At 37.3% G+C, this 25,834-nt stretch overlaps 1 protein-coding gene across 1 annotated transcript in view; it reads right to left on the bottom strand.

Annotated features, from left to right (window-relative positions):
* Positions 1 to 25,834, bottom strand: part of barr (non-SMC condensin I complex subunit H) — a 346,268-nt gene that overhangs the window by 308,411 nt on the left and 12,023 nt on the right. The window contains exon 3 of the mRNA XM_090391808.1: positions 7,628 to 7,718. Within this exon, the coding sequence (XP_090247934.1) occupies positions 7,628 to 7,718 (91 nt within the window). The remainder of the gene's footprint in view (positions 1 to 7,627; positions 7,719 to 25,834) is intronic.

The following is a 25,834-nucleotide window of genomic DNA, read 5'->3' as shown; positions in this document are numbered from 1 at the left end:
AAAAAGTGTAACTGTTGATCTCTAGACAGTTCTATTTTTGTAATATCTTATAAATTAAATAAATAAAAATAATAAATTAAAGATGTTAAGAAGTTATATTCTTGGTTTAATCCTTTATCCAAGCATAAGCAAACAAAGTTTGCACATGAAGTCACTTCACAACTGGGCTACTTGTATATAGAAGCTAATGACTGCACATCAATTACCATGGTGTTCCATAATGCAGTGCAATATACATGTCCATAAGGACATGTATAATGACATGATGAGTAGTATCATTAAGAAACAGCTGCAAAAAACGAAAATGTTGTGAAAGGTATATATGAAGAAAGACAGCCAGCTAACTCATAAACAGTACAAGGAACAGACAAGAAAGGTGACCATCATGGTAAGGAAGACAAAATCAGATTACGAGACGAAGTCAGCCAAGCAGGCAAAAGGAAATCCCAAAGATGTGATTGAGATGTATAAGATGACAAGAGGAGCTTATCAAATAGATACAGAGGAATTACTGCATAGGAGAATGGGTGATGAGGGAACAAGAGGTCATCCCTGGAAAATGTACAGAGATCATGTGAATAAGGAAGTAAAATTGTTTGATTGGCCAATGGTGAGTGTGTGATATTTAATGTATTCAAGGTATGGTATGATAGTTATTAAGGTCTGTGAGTGTTCACCCTCCTGCAATGAATTTTTATATGTGATGGAGGCTTGGAAGTAATACTATACTAAAATATACAAATGCAGTACAAGAAGCATTTATGATGGAATATGAAGTGACTTTTGTTCTACTCATACTTCTAACACTGTTTTCCAGCAACCACTGGAATGCTTCCTAACGACAGTACTGCAGGATCTTATTAAGAATTTCTACACACCACCAGAATTAAATCTTGATTCCTATTTAAGGTTTGATGTGGGCAGAGATAACCTCACTGTATTCTCTGGAACAACATATTAAAATTCTAAATAAGTTATCGTGGCCATAGATCAGGTCATGAAATGGTTAGTAAGTGGGGAATCCACAGTAAGACTACCTTGAGACGCACTATGATGTTCTCCTTCGTGGATTTCATAACTTGTCACAAGTGCAGCATAATCCTGCTGGGTTTAATTCTTTTTACTAAGTGAAAATCCCTAATAAGATTGTACAATACTTCAGATCTGAAGTAGTGAACAAGCCATCCAAAAAACTGAGAAAAAATTAAAGTATATAACCCAATGAGAAGATAATATCAAACCTTTCGAATTATAAACTAAATCAAAATGAAAAAGCTATTTTGGCAGAAAGGTTTGGTTTTTTCAAAATATCAAAAATTTATATCATGGTAAGTACTGAAAAGGAAACTAGACACATCACTTATTACTCCTAAATGCTACCATTCCAAGATGCAACATAACAGTAGCCAAAGAAAGAAAGAAGAATAGCATCATTATTTTGAAAGCTGATGAAGGGGATTTGTCTGTTCTAATGAATGCAAACAATTGTGAAACAAAAGGAACCACTTTATTATCTGACTCCAACACTTATTCAATATTAGAGAGATGAAATATGATGGGGGGACATTATAAAGCATATGTCCAAATGGTCAGAAGAATTATAAAAGCATCCAAAATATCACTATCCTTTAACTTTGTGTTTATATAGTCTGTCCAAAATCCATATATTAAGACCAAATGTTCCATCATTTATGATATGAGGTTTCTTTCTTATCTTATCTATTGCAGAAGTTTTGAATTTCTTATCTTATCTATTGCAGAAGTTTTGAATTTCTTATCTTATCTATTGCAGAAGTTTTTTGAAAACAAACTTAGGTTTGTTTTCAAAAAACAGTATACTGAGCATCAAAGTCCTATATCAAAAACATCTCATATCTCTCATTCAGAAGCTTTCACAGCTGAAATTGTTTTAGATAGTCTGAATCTAGATATTATATCTTTAGTTTCTAATGTTCCCAAATGCACTCATTCTTCTTTCACCAGATATAGAAAACACTATAAAAAACATTGTTACAACTGGGGGGAGGGCGTTAATTCAGTGTGTGCTGAGTGGAAGAGAAAGAGATTCACCTCCTGATTAATTAGTAAGAGGATTTCTCTTTGACAGCAAATAGTGAGGTGACTTTTCAAACTCCAGTAATGACACAAATATCGTTAACAATAACAATTTAAAAGAAACAAATTAATGTTTGCAATACACGTTTTGAACAACTTATCCATGTTTAAATCTAACCCAACCATATTTAGACAAGTTTATATCTAGTAGTTACATTAGCTAATTTCCTTAACTTATACTTCAACACCTATTTTCTCTCCTCTGTCCTTGCCCCAGCTTTATTTAACATGTACACATGCAATAACCATCCAACAGCTAGTCAAAAGTTTGACTATGCTGATGACATAGCTATCACCACCCAAGTTTAAAAATAAACTTCTGCAATAGGATTCTTATCTATGAAAAACACCTTGTTACCTTGGTGTCACACTTGACCATAGTCTAAACTTACTGAAAACATTTGGAAAAAACTAAGTTAAAGATATCTTCCAGGAACAACATAAGCAAGCTAACAGGCACAACTTAGGTTTGTAATGCCTCGACTCTAAGAACAGCAGCCTTGGCTCTAGTCTTCCAAGTCTTCCCTGTTGCAGAGTATTGTTCGCCAGCTTTGAGCGAAAGTCACCACACGACTCTTGTGGACACACACAGCTTAACTTAATACAACAATGAGAACCATCTTTGGTATCTTAAGATCTATTCTTCTCCCATTCTTTCCCACATCACCCCTCCATGCTTCAGAAGAGAAGAAGCTTCTATCAAAGAAATAAAGAAAATCAGAAATAACATGCATTTTCCTACTCATCAAGATATCTTTTAACTTCCAGTATGCCACCTTGCCTACAGATCTCCCCCTATGGCTTGTGGAATTATCAGATGATGGTCCCCAGGAATGGTGGAGAAGACTGGAATGAACTACAAACCACAAACAATTACCTGATCATAGATCCCAACTATCAAACCAACAGGATTCAATCATCATCATCAAATTCCTGACATGTACCCTAAAGGGATGTACAGGATATTATGATAGTACTACATGAAGAACTTACATCATGACTAACTTCTTATCAAAAATTTTCCTCTAAATCAATCTATTACCTGTCAAAGCTCCAACATTGTCAGATCTTATATTTCTATCTTCTGAGGCACTTTTTACCATAGGTCCTCCTCTGGGTCTTTTCCTGCCAACCTGGCAGAGAACACTTGTTTTTTTTTTTTTGCTAATCTTTCCTTTCCCATTCTGTTTAAGTGACCATACCACCTGAGATTAGCTCTGCTGATGCATTCCTGGATGCTGACAATGTCAAGATCTTTCCTAATATCCTCATTTTTAATATGATATTGCCATTGATGCCATCTGTTCACGCCCCTAATCTTTCTTAGGACTCTCATATCTGCAGTCTCTAGTCTTTGGTCAAGTGTTTTACTTCCAACACAGCTCTCAGATCCATAAATTAAAACTGGTTTGAACACTGTCTTGTATACAGCTAATTTAGTGTTTTGGCTAATTTCTCTTTTATTCGATATAAATTTATTCATTTGAGTTCCTACCATACTGGCTTTGTTGATTCTGTTGTCTATTTCCATGTTTAATTTAGCACTTTCACTAAAAATTGTGACTAAGTAGCTAAAATGTTTTACTTGTTCTATAGGTTCTTCATTCACAATGCAGTTGATATTTTCAATGTTTCTGCCTATTTTCATTTTCTTTGTTTTGTTATTGCTGATTTAGAACTTTTACAGGCTTTTACAAGGCTGCAGTGCCCACTTATTACATCTGTAGAGAATTTCACAGTCACCCTTTTGCATATGTAGCATGGTGCAGACTATGGATCATATCACTGATGACCGCCTAACACATTCCTTCCCTGGAGGCCAGTTAACCAGTGCCATTGGCTGGTTAACTGAACTGTCAGTCTGTATGCAGTTCTGCTCAATAATTTCTTGTATTTCTCTCATATGCTAAATAATAATAATTTTTTTCTTGATTTATAATGTTAGATGTTACTCTACCTATCAACAGATGAATCACAAAAATCCTTATCTTCAATTGTCTTCAAGAGAAATATCAAAAACTTGACTTTCTTCTTTTAGAGTTAAAGGTTTCATATTTATTACTAAGATTTCTTGAAGATGGACTTTGCTCAGAAATATATTTCAGACCACATAAAGTCATAGCATGATTCACATAATCACATAAAAAAATCATATTTATGAAGAAAATCAGATCTGAGAATACCTTGGACTGAGATATCAGTAGTACTAGGTGATGCTACTAAGTGATGACTAACTCTAAGAAGAAAACAAGGAATACAATTATAGTCATTCACAAATTTTGTGAATAAAATCTGAATGAAAGATTCTTTTAAACTTTACTGGATAACTAAGGTCATGAATATCACTAAGAAAAAGATCTTTGAGATTTACATGAGACTACACATAGTCAAAGGAATATGGGCACCTGTATCCAAAAATATTTTACACAGAGTATTTTTGTTATTATCTGTAACAGATTAATGGAGCATCTTTTTTACTAGCAAATATGTTAATTTCAGCAAAATCATCCAAAATATTTTTTCAAATGACTGGCTAGTATTAACTACATAAGCCTAATATATTTCCATTTACTTGAATCATGAATGTATCAAATTCTCTTCAATTCAGTTGTTTCAGGATTTCTTTCCTTACAGAAAGAAAGAACATTTTCTCTTTTATTCCGGCAATCTATCACGTAATAGCCAGATTTTCCTCTGTCAGGACTGATCTTTTCATTGGTTACACACTTCTCATGAGCTGGCTGGAATAAAGAGAGTTTGGAAATCATCTTACAGAGCAGATGCTGACTTTCTAAAATTAGTTTGTTGTTGCTTATAAATTTCTTCAGCTTTGAAATTCCTCCACTATGTCATCTCACTTGATCAAGGACAATAATTACACTTTTCTCACATGCATTCTTATCCATTTCTCTGAGAGCATTGTAATTTTTTTTCCTGAATGATTTTTCTTATCAGCACTTTTGGATAAACATGAACTTACATATTACACTTGTATAGCAGAAGTATGTTGAAAGATATCTTTTAATCTGGCTTCTTTTCTCTAACCACTTCAAAATATTGTTAAGATCTTGAACATATTTTTACAGCTGCTTCTTTCAAGTAATTCTTTAGTCCATACTTAAATTGATGGAATATCATCCAATCAAGTGAAGATCTTTCTTCGGTGATACTCTTAACAAATTAGCAACACCCAATAACATATTCTAATATTTTATAACATATTTCCTATTTCTTTGGATATACTGGTATATTTTCCATATCTTAGGATTTCAAATTCACTGTTATTGTTATTCATATTAGCTATCTCTTGTGTAGTGCCTGCATGTACATATTGTTGTATATTGTTCCATGATGATGATGATGCCAATATTAAATTATTTTAGTTATTGTATCATCTACGTTGTCGCCTCATTCCTAAAATTACCCTCATGAGTAACAATCAATGAATAATCTAAAAAAGAGAAGAAAAAAAAGCATACCACTGGCTAATACAGATACTCATAACTGATAAAGATGCCCTATCTTTCATTTGTAAAAATAGTCATAATTTATAAAATTATGAATATTTTTACAATTTGTTTCTTTACATTAGTATTTGTTTTGCTTTCATAACTATATAAAATTGGTACCTGTGACGTGCCTGATAATAAACTGATATTTATGTTAAATATCAGTTTATTATCATAAATATCTGTCATTCATCATAAAGGCATTATCTTTTTGCTAATGTTAATAAGTATCAGCTATTACTAGCATTTCACTTGCCAATTAGTTGAAGTCCACATGCTCACCAAGGAGGTGGATGGATGATTGTTAAGTGGTGTGACCCAGGTGCTGTCAGACAAAGCATTCAGCACCTTTGATTGACAACAGAGGAAAACAAGAAGAGAGAGAATGGAAATTTGAGAACCCAGACTAGAGAATTTTATTTAAGGGAGTTTTTAAGAAAACTTGACAGTTGGAATATATTAACACGTTTGCTGCCACGCTACTCAGTCATAGTTTGTTACCATACACCAAGCAATTTCACTTCTTCAAGGTTAGTATGGGTAATCTCGTTGCCAGCGGTAATCGATATACGAGTATATTCGTAGTTGGCTTGTGAGGCTCATATACCATCTAAGAGTATACACACTTTCACTGCCAGCTCTGCATGCCAAGCATTTTCACTTCTTCAAGTTCAGTACGGGTAATCTCGTTGCCGGCGGCAAGCGTCATGTGAGTATATTCGTAGTTGGCTTGTGATGCTCATATACCACCTATGAGTATACTCGTAGTTGGCAACGAATGTGTTAATAGGGGATTCCAAAAAGGGAATCTTAGCAAGGTCAACTCCTTGACTAGAAAAGTGAGCCTGTCAACAAGTGAATAAATAGAGATATTAAATAGAAATTCTATTTCAACATTTTGAAGACATGCTAAATGAAACGTTTCATCTTCTCTATCTCTCAAGGATGCCAGTGATATTAATTATTTTATCAGAACAAGTGACAGAATTAGTAAAATCTGAAACTGTAAAGTGACTTTAATGAAGGGGCACTAATTTGATACAGTGTTTATAAAGTAGTAAAAGAAACTGTTTTTATCTGGTAAAGAATTTATAATTTGTGTTTCTTGTAATAAACTGTAATAAACTTGCTTGAGGTAAGAATATTTATACTCCAGTGAAACAGTGAGGATGAATAGAAAATATGCTAAATAAGCAAACACTACATAGTCCTATGGAAGTTAAGAAGTTTTATATTTCGAGAAAAGGCCTGATAAAGAACTGACTCTAATGAACATTTATTGTTTGCAGGAATTTGTTGTGAAAAACAAATTGTTATCTAGTAGACCGATTAAGTATATGTGAAATAAACCAATAATAGAATGAGTCAGTGTGAGAATGACTTTATCCTATAAAGATAGAGATCTCAAAAGTATGGTTTTTATTTAGAAGACCTTGGATCCAATTACTTTTGTAGTTATTAATTTAATTTTATATACCATGTATATAGCATTTAGTTTCATTAAATATATATATTTTTTTATTTGGTCTCGAGTCAGTCATTTTCATGGATTCTAAAAATAATAGTTAAAAGTCATTGCACCAATAGGATTGAACTCTTGTATATTTACTTAACACTTGGTGTAGAAATAATCTCTTTAAAGAGATGAACAAATTGGCACAGTCTCTTTACATGAGATATTAGTATGATTGATGCAGATGACAGGATTTTTAACATAACTGGAACAGCTGATTAACATAAATGGTGCAGTCAATAGGATTCAAACCTGTACAGGGAAACTCCTATGGATTCCTTTTATCACCAGTGAATGTTGGTGCATATCTTGATTCCTCAAACCAGAGAACACATCAAGTTGTTATTCATATTAGCAAAGCATCAGTGTGAAATTATCTGTTCAACTGCCTATGGCAATAAACAACAATAAAGTAATTAACTTAAATATCTAACTATTAAAGTAATTCATTATCATTATAGTGTATTAAAATATTTTTTAAACATCTTACATTTTCAGCTGACAACCTCATACAGTTTGCATAATGATCTGCAAGCTGGGCATTTGTTAGACCAGCTATGCCTGTTCCGAGTGAGTGCCTCCTAGAAGACAAAAAAAAGTTCTGAAAATCTGATCTACAACTGACTGTAGATCAAATGAAACTCATCCATAACTATAAGGTAGGTGATAATGAAAAACGATGTTGCCAAGTAGCATCAATACATGGGTTGATAAGTGTAGGGAAAAGAGGTTAGTAGAGTATGGGCTATTTTGAATTATGGTTAAGAGTCGGTGTATTACATATGCTAACTGTATGCAGCTGGATTTGTGTTTTGTCTGTTTTATAGGATGAGAAACCCTGTCATCTCCGTATGAGACTGGCTTACTCACTTCAGATGAAAACACTTAAAATGTAAACCAGCAGAGTAGGAAAATTGCATAACAATTGTTATATTAATTATGTTAATATAACAATTGTTATGCAATTTATGTTAATTGCATTAAAAATGCAATTAACATAAATGAATACATAGAGTAGGAGTCAAATAGATGAACAGTGAAATAGAGGAAAGTAGTATGGGGAAAAAAAAAAGATGTTAAGGAGGAGGTACAAGACAATCGGTAGTCATCAGGTGGGAGATGGAAAACCACCATACCATTTACTGGAAGCCAGAAATGGCTTGAAAAAAATTCCATGATCAGTCTCTATAACAAAGTATCTGGATTATGTAAAAATAAATAAAAAAAATATTTAAAAAATTCATAGCCCAATCCATGGTACTAAAACACACAAAGAAAAGACAATACTAAATGAAACACATTGATATAAGACTAGAGATAACTATACTATTATCTTTTCATATCTTATATTATGTTATCAGGAATGGTATATCACCAGAAGGGATAATAGTGCCACAGATGAACAAATAGATACAATCATGAAATGGATACCTATAATAATGATCTCATTAAAACATAGATTAAAAAATTAAATAGCCTATTATTTAAAATGACATCTTCCTGCTTCCTAAAAAAAAAAAAAAAAAAAACACTAACTCTTTGTCCTTGTCCCCCACTCCTGGATATATGGTTTACCTAAATCCATAAACCGAATTCCTCCCTAAAATCTACTAGACTAGATGCCACCGATTCCCCATGCTACAAATTATCAATGCAGATAGCAAACTCTCTAACCCCCCCCCACCCTCATACCATATCATATATAAAACTCTACCCATTTAAAACTTCTACTGATCTAATTTGAAATAATCCAGATATATTGGTTAGTTTTGACATCATCTCACTCTTTACTAATATTCCCTTGAATGACACCTTAACACTCTTAAAAAATGTTTTTCCTTCTGATATCTTAGATCTCTTTTCCTGAGCCATCCATTCTATATATTTTTCCTGGAAAAACAAAATTTACAAACAAATGATAGGGAACTGCTATGGGTTCCACCTTTTCACCCCAATTGTCATTGTTTACATGGAAAAATTTGAAAAACAAGCCAAAGATTCAGCATCCCCCCCCCTCCTCAAACCTTCTATCTGGCTAAGATTTGTAGATGATGTTCACTATTTGGCCAATGGCCAAGACATGACTCTTTCCTCTGTCACCATGATAGTCGACATCCAAGAATCCAGTTTATAATGGAAAAGGGAACTAACAATAGTCTACTTTTTCTAGACATCTTAGTTACATGCATTCTTAATGGTAACCTCTTCTTCACTGTATACAGAAAAACCCATGCACACAGGCAGATATATTCAAGAGAACTCAATCATATACACAACACTTTCCTATCCAATGGCTATACAATTCCTACAGAATTGAAAAAATACCCCCCACCCTCACCAAATCCATGTCCATCTCTTCAGAAGGATTTTAGGAATGCATCCCTTACGTATAAGGTACATCCAAAAAAAAAAAAAATAGCCAGGTTCTTAAATATATACAACTTTTACACGGCTTTTAAGCTCTACCTAAAACTTGCTTATTTAATAGAAGCAAGTTTTAGGTAGGGAAAGTTTTAATATTAGTAATGTTGTTGGGAAGCTCTAGAAGAATGTACTAGCCTCTCAGTAAATGGAACCAACATCACCCATATCAAATATGCAGGTGATATAGTCCTTCTTACTAATAGCGAAGAAGATCTGAAATCCATGATCAGCAAAATAAACCAAATTAGCAATAAATATAATATGAGCATAAATTTCACTAAAATAATAACAATAGGGAAAGAAAAGAAACTAGTTAACATTGATATTGATAATAAATATATTGAACAAGTAACTCAGTTTAACTATTTAGGATCACTTATCACTAAAGATTTAAATTATACAAAAACAATAAATCATAGAATAGGTTTAGGCTGGTCTGTAATAGAAAAGCTAAATAAAATTTGGAATAGTAATAAAATAAGTAAACAGCCGAAACTAAAAATATGCAACTCAGTGCTGCTGCCTGTGGTCCTCTATGGATCTGAAAGTTAAAGAACAAAGAAGAAATAAAATTACAAGCATTTGAATCCAAATGCTTATGAAAAATAAACCAAACTAAATGGACTCAGAAAAAGACCAATCAAATAGTGAAGAATGAACTAAATTATAAAGAACTAATATTAGACGAACTAAATAAGAAGAGGATAAAATGGTATGGGCATGTAAACAGAATGAATCAACAGCGATTACCTTATATCATCCCTACAGGGTCGGAAAACTACCAAGGGGGCAGACCAAGGATAAGCTGGATCACTATTATCAAGAAAGCTGCTAAGATCAGCCACCAAGATCTTTCAAGAAAGACTTTATTAAGAGAAGAGTGGAGAAGATGAACTGAAGAAGTATTCAACCCTCTTGACGGAAGAGAATCATCAATCAAAACTTGCTATCCTTATCTGTTCCACTAAAGGTCAGCTCCCTCCTCTTTCAGTTTCTGGAGTAAATAAAGTTCCCTCCTGTAAGTTGGAATACTTTGGACAGACAGTTCAGCTTCCCTCTGCTTAGATGAACACAAAAAATACATCTGCAATCATGACTATAGTCAATCTGATTTTGCAGACCATGCATTGGATACCACTCGTAGGATCCTCTGGAAAAGAAAAAAAAATCCACCATGATCCATCACAGTAAATTTAGAAAACTGTTTTTGGAATTTGCAGCTGCCCTCACAAATCGACTGAATTTAAATAAATACAAATGCAAGAAACTTCCCAAAATTTGGGAAGCATTAGTCCCCACAGCTCATAATTTACAAACTAAGACTCCTACAAACACCCACAGAGGATACCCCACCTAGATAGAACTATGTTATATTCACGTTTCATTTAGTATTGTGTTGCCTTTGTGTGGGTTACAAATGTCAGTTTGTACTCCCTGAAGATGTCTCAGTGAATGAGATGAAATACTGGAAGAATTAAAATGGTTTTTAATCCTTTCCCAGTGCTGCTAATACTCTATTAAAGCTCCAACATGAAGTACTGATGCAATATACGTTTATAACTTTTTTGTGAGTTCGTCACATTAAAAAAAAAAAAATGAGTAATAAAAAAATGAATGGGCTCACAATCTCAGGGGCTCACTTTAGTGAGTACGGGCATGGCAAACCCGAGGTACCTGATGCTGGACCACGCCTTACTTCATGTAATATACATCTGTTATGTTATCTTAGACTGGTCTCTCCTCTTCCTCCCTTGCTTCTTTCTTTCTTCTCTTCTTGCCCCTTCCACCGAATGCTATTAGAGTATTCGAGGGGAATCTTTCCTATTTTGCTGTGTCATTTTGTCTTGTGCTAACAGGGCATTATCAAACACTGTAATATGATTAGGCCATCAAAAATGTTCATACCGCATCATCTGTCACGTGGGTTACCAAGGGACGTGTTCGGGTTTTAGGCAGAGGGACCCGTTCGAAAAATATGTTACAGTCTCCCTTAGACACCACTCCTCAGCACTCTGCTAGAGGAAACTCAATCAATGGGCCCACTACCCATTTAGGGAGGTGTTTAGGGTAAGAGCAAAGAAATGGTTCTGCAAAAGGATGGAAATGGCAATGACAATGGCACCAAACTATGGCTTTAAGCAACTGGAACATCTTCTCTCTGACAGGGAAGGAGTTGAAATTGGCCAAGGAAGCCAAGCGCTACCAGCTAGACTTAGTCGGGCTTTCTTCGATCAAGAGGAGAGGCTCTGGAACTGTTGACCTGGATAAGGGGGTGGAAGCTCTACTACTCTGGTGTGAGCCCGACAATGTCTGCTCAGGCTGGTGTGGGGATATTCACAAGCCCCCCCCCAGCTGTCAGAATGTGTTGCTGAGTGGATCCCATTGGGGGAACTTGTATGTGTGTTAAGACATCAGATGAAAAACCATGATTTGGCTGTGGTGCAAGCCTATGCACCTAATCTGGAGTCAGAATACTCTGCCTTCCTAGAGGAAGTGGATGCTGCTTTTGACAGGGTGGCAGACATGGAATCAGTCCTGCTAATGGATGACTCAATACACATGTTGGAACAGATGACCAGACATGGAAAGGTGTGGTTGGGAGGAACGGCATCCCTGACTGTAACACGAATGGGTTGAAATTATTGGACTTCTGCTGTACTAACAGCTTGTCCATAATGAATACCTTCTTCCAGCACAAAGAAGTCCATAAGTATACCTGGTATAGGGATATACTAGAACAAAAGTCTCTGATTGACTTCTTTATAGTCTCAGGAGACCTATTTTCCTCAGTGCTGAATGTTCGTGTAAAGAGAGGGGCAGAACTGTCAACTGACCACCACCTTGTTGTCTGCACTTTATGGCTTCAGAAACCAGATGCTATCATCAATGCTGGTAAGCCTAAGCAGCTATTACCACATGAAATGGGAGAAATTGGAAAATGAGGCTGTGAGGAAGAAGTTTGCAGATGACATTTCCTCCAGGTTCAAAGAGATTCCCAAACATACTGCAGATGTTGAGGAGGAGTGGAAGCTGTTCAGAACAGCTGTCACTGCCTCTGCACTCTCATGCTGTGGCACAAAGCGACTCAGCGTGGCAACGGGCCGTGAGAAAAGGACACCTTGGTGGAACCAAGAAGTCCAAAAAACAGTTCGGGCAAAAAAGGAGGTCTACCTAACATGGCTTAGGGTCAGGTCACCTGAGATGCATTTGCGGTATGCTGAGGCATGAAAAGCTGCTTCTGAGGCAGTAAAGACAGCAAAGCAGAAGGCTTGGGAATCCTTTGGAGAAAGATTAGACTCATCCTATGCAAATGCAAATAAAGTATGCTGGCAGACCATCCGCCACCTTCGAGGGAGGAATTTGTGCACAGCAAGGGAAATTAAGGCCTCTGATGGTGCACTTTTAACTACTGAGAAGGATATCCTCCACAGATGGAGGGAATACTTTGAGAGCCTTCTTAACACGGGTGGCCCAGCAGTTGTGGACATCCAAGAGGTGCAGAGATCGGGGAAATGATTAGTCTCACAGCAGAAGAGGTCCATTTAGCAATAAAATCGCTAAAATCGGACAAGGCTGCTGGCGATCATGAAATTCGGCACGAATTGCTAAAAGCCTTAAATCGAGATGGTGTTCTCTGGCTGACTCGAGTGTGTCAGGCTGCTTGGATATCTGGGTGAGCACCAAAGCAATGGCAGACAGGCACAATAATTATTATTATTATTATTATTGTTCTGGGAAACTCCAAGGAGTCAACAGACTCATCGAGGGAGGCCCTAACATCATGTCAAGAACAACTATTCGACATTCACACAGTATCTATCATACCTTACCTTGAACTCATTCACGGTCGTAGCACCCACAACAGACTCTGGAAGCTTATTCCACTCATTCACTACTCTCCAAGTAAAAAACCTAGCTCTAACACCCTTGTCAACCACGCTCTTGCCAAACTTCCATTCATGGCCCCTAGTCCTCCCACCACCAGTCATATTTTCAAAAATATCTTCTGGATCAATCTTATAGAAATCCTTCAGTAATTTGAATGTCTCAATCATATCACCCCTCCTTCACCTATCGACCAATTTCTGCAACCCACAAATCTTCAACCTATTCTCATAAGGTTCATTCCACAGACCTGCTATCATCTTGGTCACTCGTCTCTGGATTCTCTCCACTTCCTCCCCATCACGAAGAAACCCTGGTGCCCATAACTGGGCACAGTAGTCCAGATGGGGTCTTATCAAGGCTCGATACAGAGGAACAACAACTTGTTTGTCTCTGCATGTTAAAGTATTTTTCAGAAGCCAAGTGATTTGGTGAGCTGTTTTAGTCACTTTTGCAATGTGCCCCCTAAACTTCAATTCCCTATCCACCAACACTCCCAAATCCCTGGCCTCATCAATCTCCTGGAGTATGGTTCCACAAATGCGATATACTGCTGCTATTCTTTTCACCCCAAAGTGCATAACCTTACACTTTGGCACATTAAATTGACATCCATTTTTCCTAGCCCAGTCCTCCAAACTATCCAAATCATCCTGTAAAATTTTGACATCCTGTGCACTCATAATTGCTCTACCCAACTTTGCATCATCAGCAAACAAGTGAACACTTCCTCTCAAATCCTTTCCTATATCATTGATGAACAAATTGAAAAGCAGTGGTCCAAGAACAGAACCCTGTGGCACTCCGCTAGTCACAAGCCGTCTTTTAGACTCCACTCCTGAATAAACCACTCTCTGGTATCTCTCCTTCAACCACCCTCCTATCCATCTCACCAACCCTATATCTATCCCCATCTGCTCCAGCTTACTGATTACGGTTCTATGTGGTATCCTATCAAAAGCCTTGGCAAGGTCCAGTAGTATTACTGTAAACCCATTACCCCTATCCAGTTCAGCCGTCACTGTGTTATAAAACGTGAGCAAGTTACTGAGGCATGATCTACCCTTCACAAAACTATGTTGTCCCCCATACAATATCCCATTTTCATCTATCCAATCCTGTATTCTTTTCTTGACTAATTTCTCTAAGACCTTGACAATGATTCCTGATATGCTAATCGGTCGGTAATTTGCAACAGCAGTCTTGGAACTGCCTTTATGCAGTGGCCCTCGGGACTAACCCAGACCCGAGACTCAAATTAAACAAAATGGTCAAGGGTACTGACAATTCTTTAGCTGCTTCTCGTACAATACGAGCTGGTATACCATCCAATCCCACAGATGTATTGACATTGAGGTTATGCAATAGACTACTCACCTCCACTTCATTCACCACAATTCCCGTACGCTTTACTGGTACATTCGTTTCTGCAATGTCACCACCTGGATGATATATTCTTGCAAAGTGCTCACTCAGTAACTCAACTATATCAACTGATTCAGTTACCTCCCTACCATCGGCATTCTTTAAAATCATTCTGCCATGTACATTTTTCCTTTTACTTGCTACATATCTAAAAAACTGTTTAGGATTCTCATTAGCCAGCATGGCCAATGTTCTTTCGTAATCCTTTTTTGCTTTTCTTACCACACTCATTACCCTTCTGGCCTGCGCTTTATACCGTTCGTGTGCCTGCCGGTCACCTTTCTTCTTAAATTCCCTCCATAGTTGTTTCTTTTTTTGCAGCTCAAGCTTAATGGTGTTATTCATCCATTTAACCCCCTAGTTGATTTATTATTCGGACTCTAGGTATACAGTCAGCCATTGCTTCATGCAAACACTTCTTAACTACCTCCCATGCACTATCGACTTCTAGTCCTTGCAGTTGTATATGCCATGGCACTGAACCAATCAAACTCCTAAGCTTGTCATACTTTCCAGCGTGATAATTCCACATGTACCCTGTCTTAATTGAAAATTCTACACCTTTAGCCACCTCCCAAGACCCTATGATCACTCTCACCGATTGGCAGCAATGTGGTCATATTTGTTACAGCCAAATCCTCAGATGTAATTACTAGGTCAAGCACTCTCTGACCCCTAGTATTTTCCATTACATGCTGTTGCAGATAGTTATCCCTTAATAACCGCATAAAATCCAATTCCTTCCTCCCGTGTGTCCTCTCCTCACTGCAATCAATACGACCATAGTTGAAATCTCCCATAATAATCACCCTCCTTCCACTCATTTCTTCTATTTGCTTGTGCATACTGTCACCACCATCTTTTCCATCACCTGGTCTATAACAGCACCCAATTGTATATTTAGTTCTGCTAGCCACAATCTCACACCAAATAACCTCAAATGTGCTCTTTTCTCTAACCTGCAATTCAACTTCTATTCTCCTTGGCTGCAGCTCATCAGCTATCATCAACAATACTCCTCCCCCCATTTTATTCTCCCTGTCATTCCTGAACACACTATACCTATCACATTCAATCCCACTAGCTATATCATCTACAGTCAGCCATGTTTCACTAATGCCAATAACCTGTGGTCTGGAAGTGCCAACCATGGCCCAAAACTCTTCCTTCTTGTTCCTAATACTCCTTGCATTAGTGTACAATACCAGTCTTCAAGATGGGAGACCAGAAGGATTGCAGTAACTATCGTGGCATCTCTCTCTGCACAGCCTGCCTGGGAAAGTGCATGCTAGGTGCTTGGAAAGATGGTGCAGAAGCATAGTTGAGTCAAAGTTCTAGGAAGAACAATGGCTTTTGTCCTGGTAGAAGCACAACTGACCAAATCTTCACTTTAAGACAAGTCTTTGAGAAATCTTGGGAATATGCCAAAAATAGCTACACGTTTCGTGGACTTAGAGAAGGCATATGACCGGGTTCCTCGGGATAAGCTTTGGCAAGTAGTACAGGAGTATGGAGTGGATGGCCAACTATTAGCTGCCATCAAGTCCCTGTATGAATGCCCAGAGTTTTGTGTCAGGGTAAACAGCACAAAGCCTGAACCTTTCACAGTCTCCGTTGGCCTCTGCCAAGGGTGTGTTCTGTCACCCCTCCTTTTCATAATATTTATGGACTGGATTGATAGGCACAGCCGAGGCAGTGAGTGTGTCAGAATTGGAAGATGTAGCATTGGACGTCTGCTTTTTGCAGATGACCTAGTTCTGCTTAGCTCTTCCACAGATGACCTCCAGCAGACCCTGGATAGGTTTGTAGCTGTTTGTGCAGATGCCGGAATGAAGATCAGTGTGGCCAAAACTGAAACATTTGTGGTCTCAAGACAACCATCCCAGTGCACTCTACATGTAAGTGGAGTCCCAATGAGGCAGGTGGAGAAATTTAAATACCTTGGGTCCATATTCACGAATAATGGGAAATGGGACGTAGAGCTAGATACTCGAATTGGCTTAGCAAGCTCAATATTGCGGGAGCTTGGCCGTTCGGTAGTATTGAAGTGGGAGTTAAACCAGAAGGCAAAGCTGGCTGTCTTCAATACAGTCTATGTCCCCCATCCTCACCTATGGTCATGAGGGCTGGGTAATGACCGAAAGAATGCAGACATGAATCCAAGCGGCTGAAATGAGGTTCCTTCAAAGGCTTGTGGGGCTGACAAGACTCGAGAGTCAGAAGCTCTGCAACTCGGGAAACCCTCAATACTCAACCGCTGCTTCTCTGGGTTGAGAGATCACAGTTACGTTGGTACGGGCACCTGGTCAGAATGCCACAAGAGAGGCTCCCTCAGCAGGCCCTCTTTGCCAAGCCAGAGGGTGGGAGGCCACATGGAAGGTCAAGGATTCGCTAGATAGATTATATCCAAAACCTTGGGTGGACACGTATGGGAATCCCACCAGAACACCTGAGCTTGGTGGCAGAAGATCGTGACCATTGGAAGTTCCTCTTGCAGCTGTTGCCCCCCACAACCCAATTAGGAAAGGTGGGCCTTGAAGATGTATGTATAAAAAGGCTAGAAAAATGACAAAAATGAAGAGGAAAGAAAAAGCAATGGAATACGAAAGGGGGTTGGTGAGTCAGGCTGAAGAAGGGAATTCTGGTATGTGGCAACCAAAAAAAATAATAATTGCAGGTGACCACTGGTAGATGGTTATGGTATTTGAATGACCATGGCAAAGGATGTAATGGTATTATTTGATAAGCAGGTTCTCAGTACATATCACACTGGTATAAACAATGCTATACAACACTTCTTAGAATGAAAGCATGATACAAGAGTTAGTGAAAGAATCAGATGTGTATCAAGTGTTATCAAGACCATGAGAAAAGATGATGTATCTCTAGGTACTTTTAGGGAAGGCAAAAAAATGTTAGCTATGGTTCTTGATGTGGTACTTATGAGGCTTAGAGTAAGTGATCTGTTAACTGCATGTGTTCTTATTGCTTGTTTTGTGTGGGATGAAAAACTCTGCCACCTCTGTATGAGGAAAGAAGACAAAAAAGTGGAAGTACATTAGAATGGCTCTAAGACAGAATTCTCCAATATCTGCACTGAAATACTTGCAATGTGCTAGTTTCTCGAATGTCTTTTCAAAGCCCAAGAACTATTTAAGTAGTTTAGGAATAGAATACAAGATTAGGTTCATGGACATAAGATTCTCTATGATGGTTAGCATTAGTTTGTAAAGGGTAGGTCTTGCATTTTATGATAAGGTGATGAATGTGTTGAAAAAGGGAGGCTCATATGCAGTAATGTTCTTGGGCTTTGAAAAGACATTCGAGAAACTAGCACATTGCAAGTATGGTGTACAAACTAAGGAAGACGAGAATTAGGTAATCTGACTAGATGGATTGGAGACTGGCATTCTGAATGGCATCAGCAAGTTGTGGCACCTGCCTAGAAAAGAAAGATAATCAGTGGTGTGCCACAGAGTTCTGTTCTTTGGCTACAGTTTAACTTACTTGTTAATGATATTTTATTTGGAGTGATAAGTCCACAGCTGTTTGCTGATGATGCAAAATTAGGGAATATTATAAGGAGTAATGCTGATGTTAACTTCCTTCAGAAAGATATAAATATACTTTTAGCCTGGATGAGTGAGTTAGATTGCAGTTTTAATATTAATAAGTGTAAGGTATTGCACTTTGGGAAAGATATAAGGTTGTGTACTATATCGGTAAAACTATTCAGAGGTGGATGTGTATTTATAGGTGTCGCTGAGATTACAAAACCTACTGCTATGAAAAGGAGCACAGCAAAAAGATAAGGAAATGGTGGTACTAATCAGACTACACATCGACTAATGTGCTCAAATGGACACATTAGTGGACACCTAGGTGGCCACCATGATGTGGAACTCTGAAGAGAAGCCAGATAATGTGAGTGACTAATAAAGTAATATCAGAGCTCTGGAATGCGGGTTATGGAGAAAGGCTGAGAGAATGCAAATTGCAGAGTTTGGAGGAAAACATGTCATATGATACACATTTAAGTTAGTAAGGAGATTTACCAGATTTGTAGAAAAAGGATTATACATAGAGTGGAAGATGAGAGAATGGAAAATAAGGTGGCCTCTGAAAGTCATGTAAAAATGTAGTGAGGAGATGGGGGGGGCAGCATAGACAGTGGCGAATAAATGGAATGTTTTCAAAGAATGTGTTCTCAATGCTAAAAGTCTGAATGTGTTTAAGATTCAGCATAAAAGATAAGCTACTCACTAAGTGAGACTTCGTACAATAAGTCTGTTGACGCCATGATTGCCACTTAAGGGTCAAAGCTGTATAACTGAGAGGAGACCTCCACATAGCCTTTAAAGGAATGCAGAGAACCGACCAGGGCTTCTGAATTAATGTCCAATCCTCACCTTCTTGTGGTGCACCCCGTTGGGTATCTATTTGGATACTGAACGAACGACGATGGGCTGGCAATTTGGGATTTAGCCGACCAAATTGTATTCTTATTGGTTAAACCAAAATAAAAAATGATGGTACAACATGACAAAATTTCATGCCGGCTGGGGCATCGCCCAGTTAAACAAGGCCCCCGTTGTTTTCACCAGGGAACCAGGACGAACAGCGCGAAAAGTCAGCTACTGGAACAAATCTGAAAACAAGCCCCAACTCAACATCACCAGAGTTTAAGATCGGTAATATCAACATAAGAAGCCTGAATGGCAAAGAAATGGAGCTAGCTGAGGAATTAGATAAGTACCAGATCGACATAATAGGGGTGACCGAAACAAAAAAGGCAAAATCTGGTGAGATCTTTCTGAGCAATAAATACAAAATGTTATATTCAGGCAATGACAATCAATGAAAAGAAGGAGTAGCCATAGTATTCAACACAAAATACGAGGCTAATCTTCTTGAATGGCAGTCAGTCTCAAGTAGAGTAATGTGGGCAAATATGAGAATGGGGAAATGGACAATGAGACTTATTTGAGCCTATGGTCCCACAGAAGGTTGAAGTCTAAGGTAGAAGTGGAGGAATTTTTTAAGGCTTTAGAAAAAGCAACTGACACAATGAAAAAGGAAAAGTTGGTCCTTGTTGGGGATCTAAATAGCAGAGTAGGAAATGATTGTGAGACATACAAAAATATTTAGGGAAAATTTGGAGAAAAGAGCAAAGCTAATAATAATGGCAAATATCTTTTAGATTTCTGCTCAGGACATGGACTGGTTATTACTAACACCATGCTCCAACATAAAAATGTGCAAATATTCACATGGAGAAAAGAGGCAAAGAATAAAAAAAGTCTCAGTGACTATGTTATTGTTGATAATGAAGTTTTCTCACTGGTGCAGGACACCAGAGTGTACAGAGGATTTGAAATTGGAAGCGATCACTATTTAGTCTTGAGCAGGATAAAATTGAATTTCATATTGAAAAGAATAACATGTAAGAAAGTTTTAAAGCGAATAAAAGTTGAGCAGCTCTCAGATGTGAACTGTAGACTAAAATACACAAAGATTATTGAAGAAAAAATGAAAAAGTTTGAGAACATGAATCAAACGTTGGAGATTCAGTGGCAAACTCTGAAGAAAACATTGATTGATTCTGACAGAGAGGCATGTGGTGAGGTTATCTGCAAGGATAAAAAAATCAGAACTCCCTGGTGGACACAGGAAGTTAAAGAGGCAGTGAAGGAAAAGAAGAAAGCATATCAAAATTTCCTGTCAAATAAGTCAGCTTGTGCTCTTAGAGAATACAGAGACAAATGCAAGAATGCTAAACACTGTGTAAAACTAGCTAAACAAAAGTCATGGGAGGACTTTGGCAAGAATATCGAAAATAAATATCAAGAAGGTGGCAAAATATTCTGGAGGTTGTTGAAGAAGCTTAGGAATGGAGGAAAGAGTGCTGTAAAAAGAGTTCCTTGAAGTGTGGAGTAATTACTTTGAAAAACTGCTAAATTAAACAAGCAGTGATGACAGCACAGTGGTAAAAAACACTGACCAGGCAAGCAGTCAGGAATAACTATCCATACTTGAAGTAGAAAAAGCCATCAAAGGCTTGAAATGTGAAAAGGCAGCAGAGGTATATGATATCCGACCAGAAATGCTGAAGTATGGTGGTATAAGAGTCTTACAGTGGCTGCACTGCATAGTTCAGAAAGCCTGGACAGAGGGACGAATTCCTGATGATTGCAGTATAGCTCTCATAGTACCCATATGTAAAGAGGAAAATAAAACTGAATGTGAGAATTACAGAGGTATTTCCCTACTGAGTGTTCCTGGCAAGATCTATGCAAGTATTCTTGAGAAACGGTTGAGAAGAATTGTGGAAGAAAAGCTTGGTGAAGAACAAGCTGGATTCAGGCCAAAGAGAGGCTGTCAGGATCAGATCTTCACTTTACGACAAATAGTCGAGAAAGCATAGGAATATAACAGAGATCTGTATTTAAGTTTTGTCGATTTGGAAAAGGCATATGACAAGGTGCCAAGAGAGAAGCTATTCAATATGCTACAGTTATATGGTGTCAATGGGGCATTATATCAAGCAATACTTAGTCTTTATTTGAGTTGTAAGTCAGCGGTTAGAATTGAAGGAAGTACAGGAAGATGGTTTAATGATAAATCTAGTGTGAGACAAGGATGTACATTATCCCCTCTGTTATTCATTATCTATATGGATCACATTATGAAGGAAAGTGGTATTAAACCTGATATCAAAATTGGAGATGTTAATGTTAGCTCTTTGCTTTATGCGGATGATGTTATACTTCTAAATAAATCCGCTACAAGTCTGCAAGATTCTCTGACTAAATTGAATAGCTGTTGTAATAGATATGGTATGAAGGTCAGCAATAAAAAGACAAAGACAATGAAAATAGGCAGAATCATTGAAAATGTCAACTGTGTTGTGAATGGAGAACCTGTGGAACAAGTAAAACATTTCAGCTACTTAGGCACGATTTTTACTGAAGATAGTAAATTAAATATAGAAATAGACAACAGAATCAGTAAAGCTGGTATGGTAGGAAGTCAATTGAATAAATTCATACGGAATAAGAGAGAAATTAGTCGGAACAATAAATTAGCTGTATACAAGACAGTGTTTAACTTATGGATCTGAGAGCTGGGTCAGAAGTAAAACACTTACCAAAGACTAGAGACCACAGATATGAGAGTCCTGAGAAAGATTAGAGGTGTGAACAGATGGCATCAATGGCAATATCATATTAAAAACAAGGATATTAGGAAAGAACATGACATTGTCAACATCCAGGAATGCGTTAGCAGAGCTAATATCAGGTGGTATGGTCACTTAAACAGAATGGGCGAAGAAAGATTAGCAAAACAAGTGTTCTCTGCCAGGTTGGCAGCAAAACGACCCAGAGGAAGACCAAGATGTAGGTGGATTGATACGGTACAAAGTGCCTTAGACGATAAAAATATAAGATCTGATAGTGTTGGAGTCTTGACAAGTAACAGACTGATTTGGAGGAAAATTCTAGATAGGAAGTTAGTAATGTTGTAATTTTTTTCATGTAGTACTGTCATATCCTGTACACCCTTGAGGATACATGGCAGGAATTTGATGATGATGATGATTGCCATTAATTGGTGAGAGTGATCATAAGGTCTTGACTTGGGAGGTGGCTAAAGGTATGGAATTTACAATTAAGACAGGGTACATGTAAAATTATCTGGCTGGTAAGTATGACAAGCTTAGGAGTTTGATTGGTTCAGTGCAATGGCATGTAAAACTGCAAGGGCTGGATGATGATAGTGCATTGGAGGCGGTTAGAACCTCGCAAATATCACTATTTTCTAGATTCTCACTTTCGACAACGATATCACTCTCACGACCTGAAACACTCTTTAAATCCTCACATTCTTTACACTTTCTGCATACATTCACTCCACTATCGTTGTTTAACCAGACTCCAACCACTCTCCTCAATGCATGCATTTCGTATACGGTAAACTGAATCAAATTCTTTAAATTAAAATTTTTAGACAAAGATGGTGGCTTAGTTGCCATCTTTGTTGTATTCCTCTTTATGGGGCCATGTGCACGATAATCGTATCTATCAATTTACTATTTAAAATACTCAGAAAATACCCAAAAATCACCCAGACATGCTAAAATATGAAAAGTAAACAATACGATATAAATACTATGCAAATTCACCAATTTTTTACTCAAAATGATACTTATCTGTTCAGGAGCTCTCCACAAACACTCAATTAGACTTGCCCTTTTCTCCAAATATGCCCAAAACATTTCTATATGTGTAATAATTTCCTGCTTTGCTGTGATTCCAACAAGGACCAACTTTTGTTTTTCTTGTGTCAGATCAATAAGTTAAAATTGGTCTGAACACTGTTCTGTGTATAGGTCATTCATGTGAAGTCAATGAAATTAAACATTAGAAGCTGCATAAGTTTGTATTATGATGAAAGCGAGTAATTTACTTACTGTATCTTTCAGACAGAAGAAGATATTTTATTTTAGATTCTTCTTCTTGGCATGCTATTAATTATGATGGTAAATTCTAAATTCGATTCGGTGGATCCCCAGAATTTTGACAGTGCAGGGTTTTTAAAATGACTGAACTTATGTCCAGACTGTCCAAATTTCTTATTTTTTTACTGCTAATTTAATGCTCAAGTGTGTGTGTGTGTGTTATTTGCATTTTCAAACAAACTCATTTTTTCAATAAGTCGTCCACTTGCTTTAGGTATTCTGAGTGTACTTTGTCCTGTAGGCCCTAGGTTGAATTCACAAGTGAATTTTTTGTTTTATGTAGTGGAATATTTATGCTCCAAATCATCTTAATTGAAGCATCTCAAAATATGCAAAAAATTAAAAACAGCTAACTTGTAGGCCTAAAATTGGGGGAGGAGAGGGGGAAAAATTTAATTTTTATTTAAGATAATCTTGATAGGTGGCTATAAAGGAAAACTGATCCCATTCTATTATTTTCATCCCATTTTCTTATAAAATGTGTTCATGATTCTGCAACATGTTTAGCATATATTTTATCTTTTAATTCATTCTCCTATTCCATTTTAGTATCTGTGTATGCTGTGTAAGATTTGTACTGTATCTGACCTATCAGAGAATTCTTCAACCTCCTCTTCAAAACTGCTGATTGCTTATAAAATGTGCTCATGATGCTACCATCATAATGTTTAGCATATATTTTATCTTTTAATTCATTCTCCTATTCCATTTCAGTATCTGTGTATGGTGTAAGATTCGTACGTATTTGTATCTGACCTATCAGAGAATTCTTCAACTTCCTCTTCAAAACTGCTGACTGGTGCATAGATCTGGATTATTTTAATTGTTATCCTTTCTGATATTTGTACTACTATCTGTGCTACCCAATCTGATATTCTTACATAATTGTAGCAGTATTTGCTACCCTTTTATTAATTATGGAACATATTTCTCTCTGTGTGACATCTTCTGGTCCTTATCAGTCCAGCAAGTTACTCGATTTAAGGGTTGCATTTTCTTTTATTTTTTTTACTTCACATAACCTATTATATCCTTTTCATTTTATTTCATTATTATTATTACTAATATAATAACACCACCAAGGCGTACAAGACCTTCTCACAAGAGGCCATTCTTCACTACAGCACATAATCATCAACTGCAACGTGGTATTTTTGTTCTGTTAACTGCACGTGTTCTTTCTGATTTGTTAGTCTAGTGGGGTGAAAAATTTTCTGGAGAAAAATGCTGTTATCTCCATATCAGAGATTGGCTAGCTCACCTTCAACTGAAAAAGCCCATATAAAGGTTCGTGTTATCATGAATAGAAATGAACTGAGGTCTTTTTTAATCAAAAAGGAGTATATCCCATTGTTCTTACAGCTGTGTTGCCATGGATGTACAATTTCATTCGGTTCTACCACCATATCATACATTTTGAAGAAATTACATTTCTCCAAAAGTCAACACACATATGCAGTTATTTTCTACTGGTATTGCAGAACATTAAAACATAATACAATGTTTTTCATTGTTAGAAATTTACCAACAACTATGCGAATATGATGAATTAGGGAATATCCAAGCTCCTATCATCCTGGTCTCATGACCAACTGAAAGGCTCAGCTCAGTTTTCCACCCCCATCATGCCACCATAGTGCAGTCAGGAAGGGTGTGGGTGTTCTAAGAGGATGGCAGGGTTTTTCCACTCAACAAAATAGACAAACCAGCTGGAGAACATATACACAATTAAGAAACATAATATAGCCTTATCATTTATTATTATTATTCAGGCCTCCATGGAGTCAAAAGGCTCATCGTAGGAGGTCCTTCCTAAGAAACACAAAGTCTATCAAGGCTCATCGAGGGGAGGTCCCCCGCCCCTAAGAAACACAGTCTATCATACCACTCCTTGAACTCATTGACCGTTCTTGCTCTCACCACTCCATCGGGCAATGCATTCCATGGTTCAACCACCCTCCATGCAAAGAAACCGCTCCTCACCCTCTTGCTCACAGTTTCCTTTCGTAACTACCAGGGATGGCCTCATGTCATCACTCGTTCTCGGTGTTCAACCAAGCAAAAGAACTCCCCAGTGTCAACCCTGTAACCACCTCTCAACAATTTAAAAGTCTCAATTATATATCACCTCTCCTTCTATCCACCAAACTCTGCAGTCCACATTCCCTTAGCCAATCCTCATAAATATCATTGTACAGTCCTGAAACCATCTTTGTTATCCGCCTTTGTACCCTTTCCACAGTTAATTTATCCCCTTCAAATCCTGGGGACCAAATCTGAGAACAATAGTCCAAGTGTGGTCTGATCAGGATCTTATACAACGGAATGATAACTGTTTTATCTCTACAGGTCAGTGCTCTTCTCATTAATGCAACAATCCTTTGTGTTACCTTCACTACCTTTGCAATATGTCTCTTGAATTTCAGGTTTCTATCAATCATCAAC

Source organism: Typopeltis vanoorti, chromosome 4 (genome assembly GCF_054136105.1).
Source record: "Typopeltis vanoorti isolate ZY-2024b chromosome 4, IOZ_Tvanoo_1.0, whole genome shotgun sequence".
Lineage (NCBI taxonomy): Eukaryota > Metazoa > Arthropoda > Arachnida > Uropygi > Thelyphonidae > Typopeltis > Typopeltis vanoorti.
Note: the sequence above shows the minus strand (reverse complement) of the source record. Positions and strands in the feature narration are given on the sequence as shown.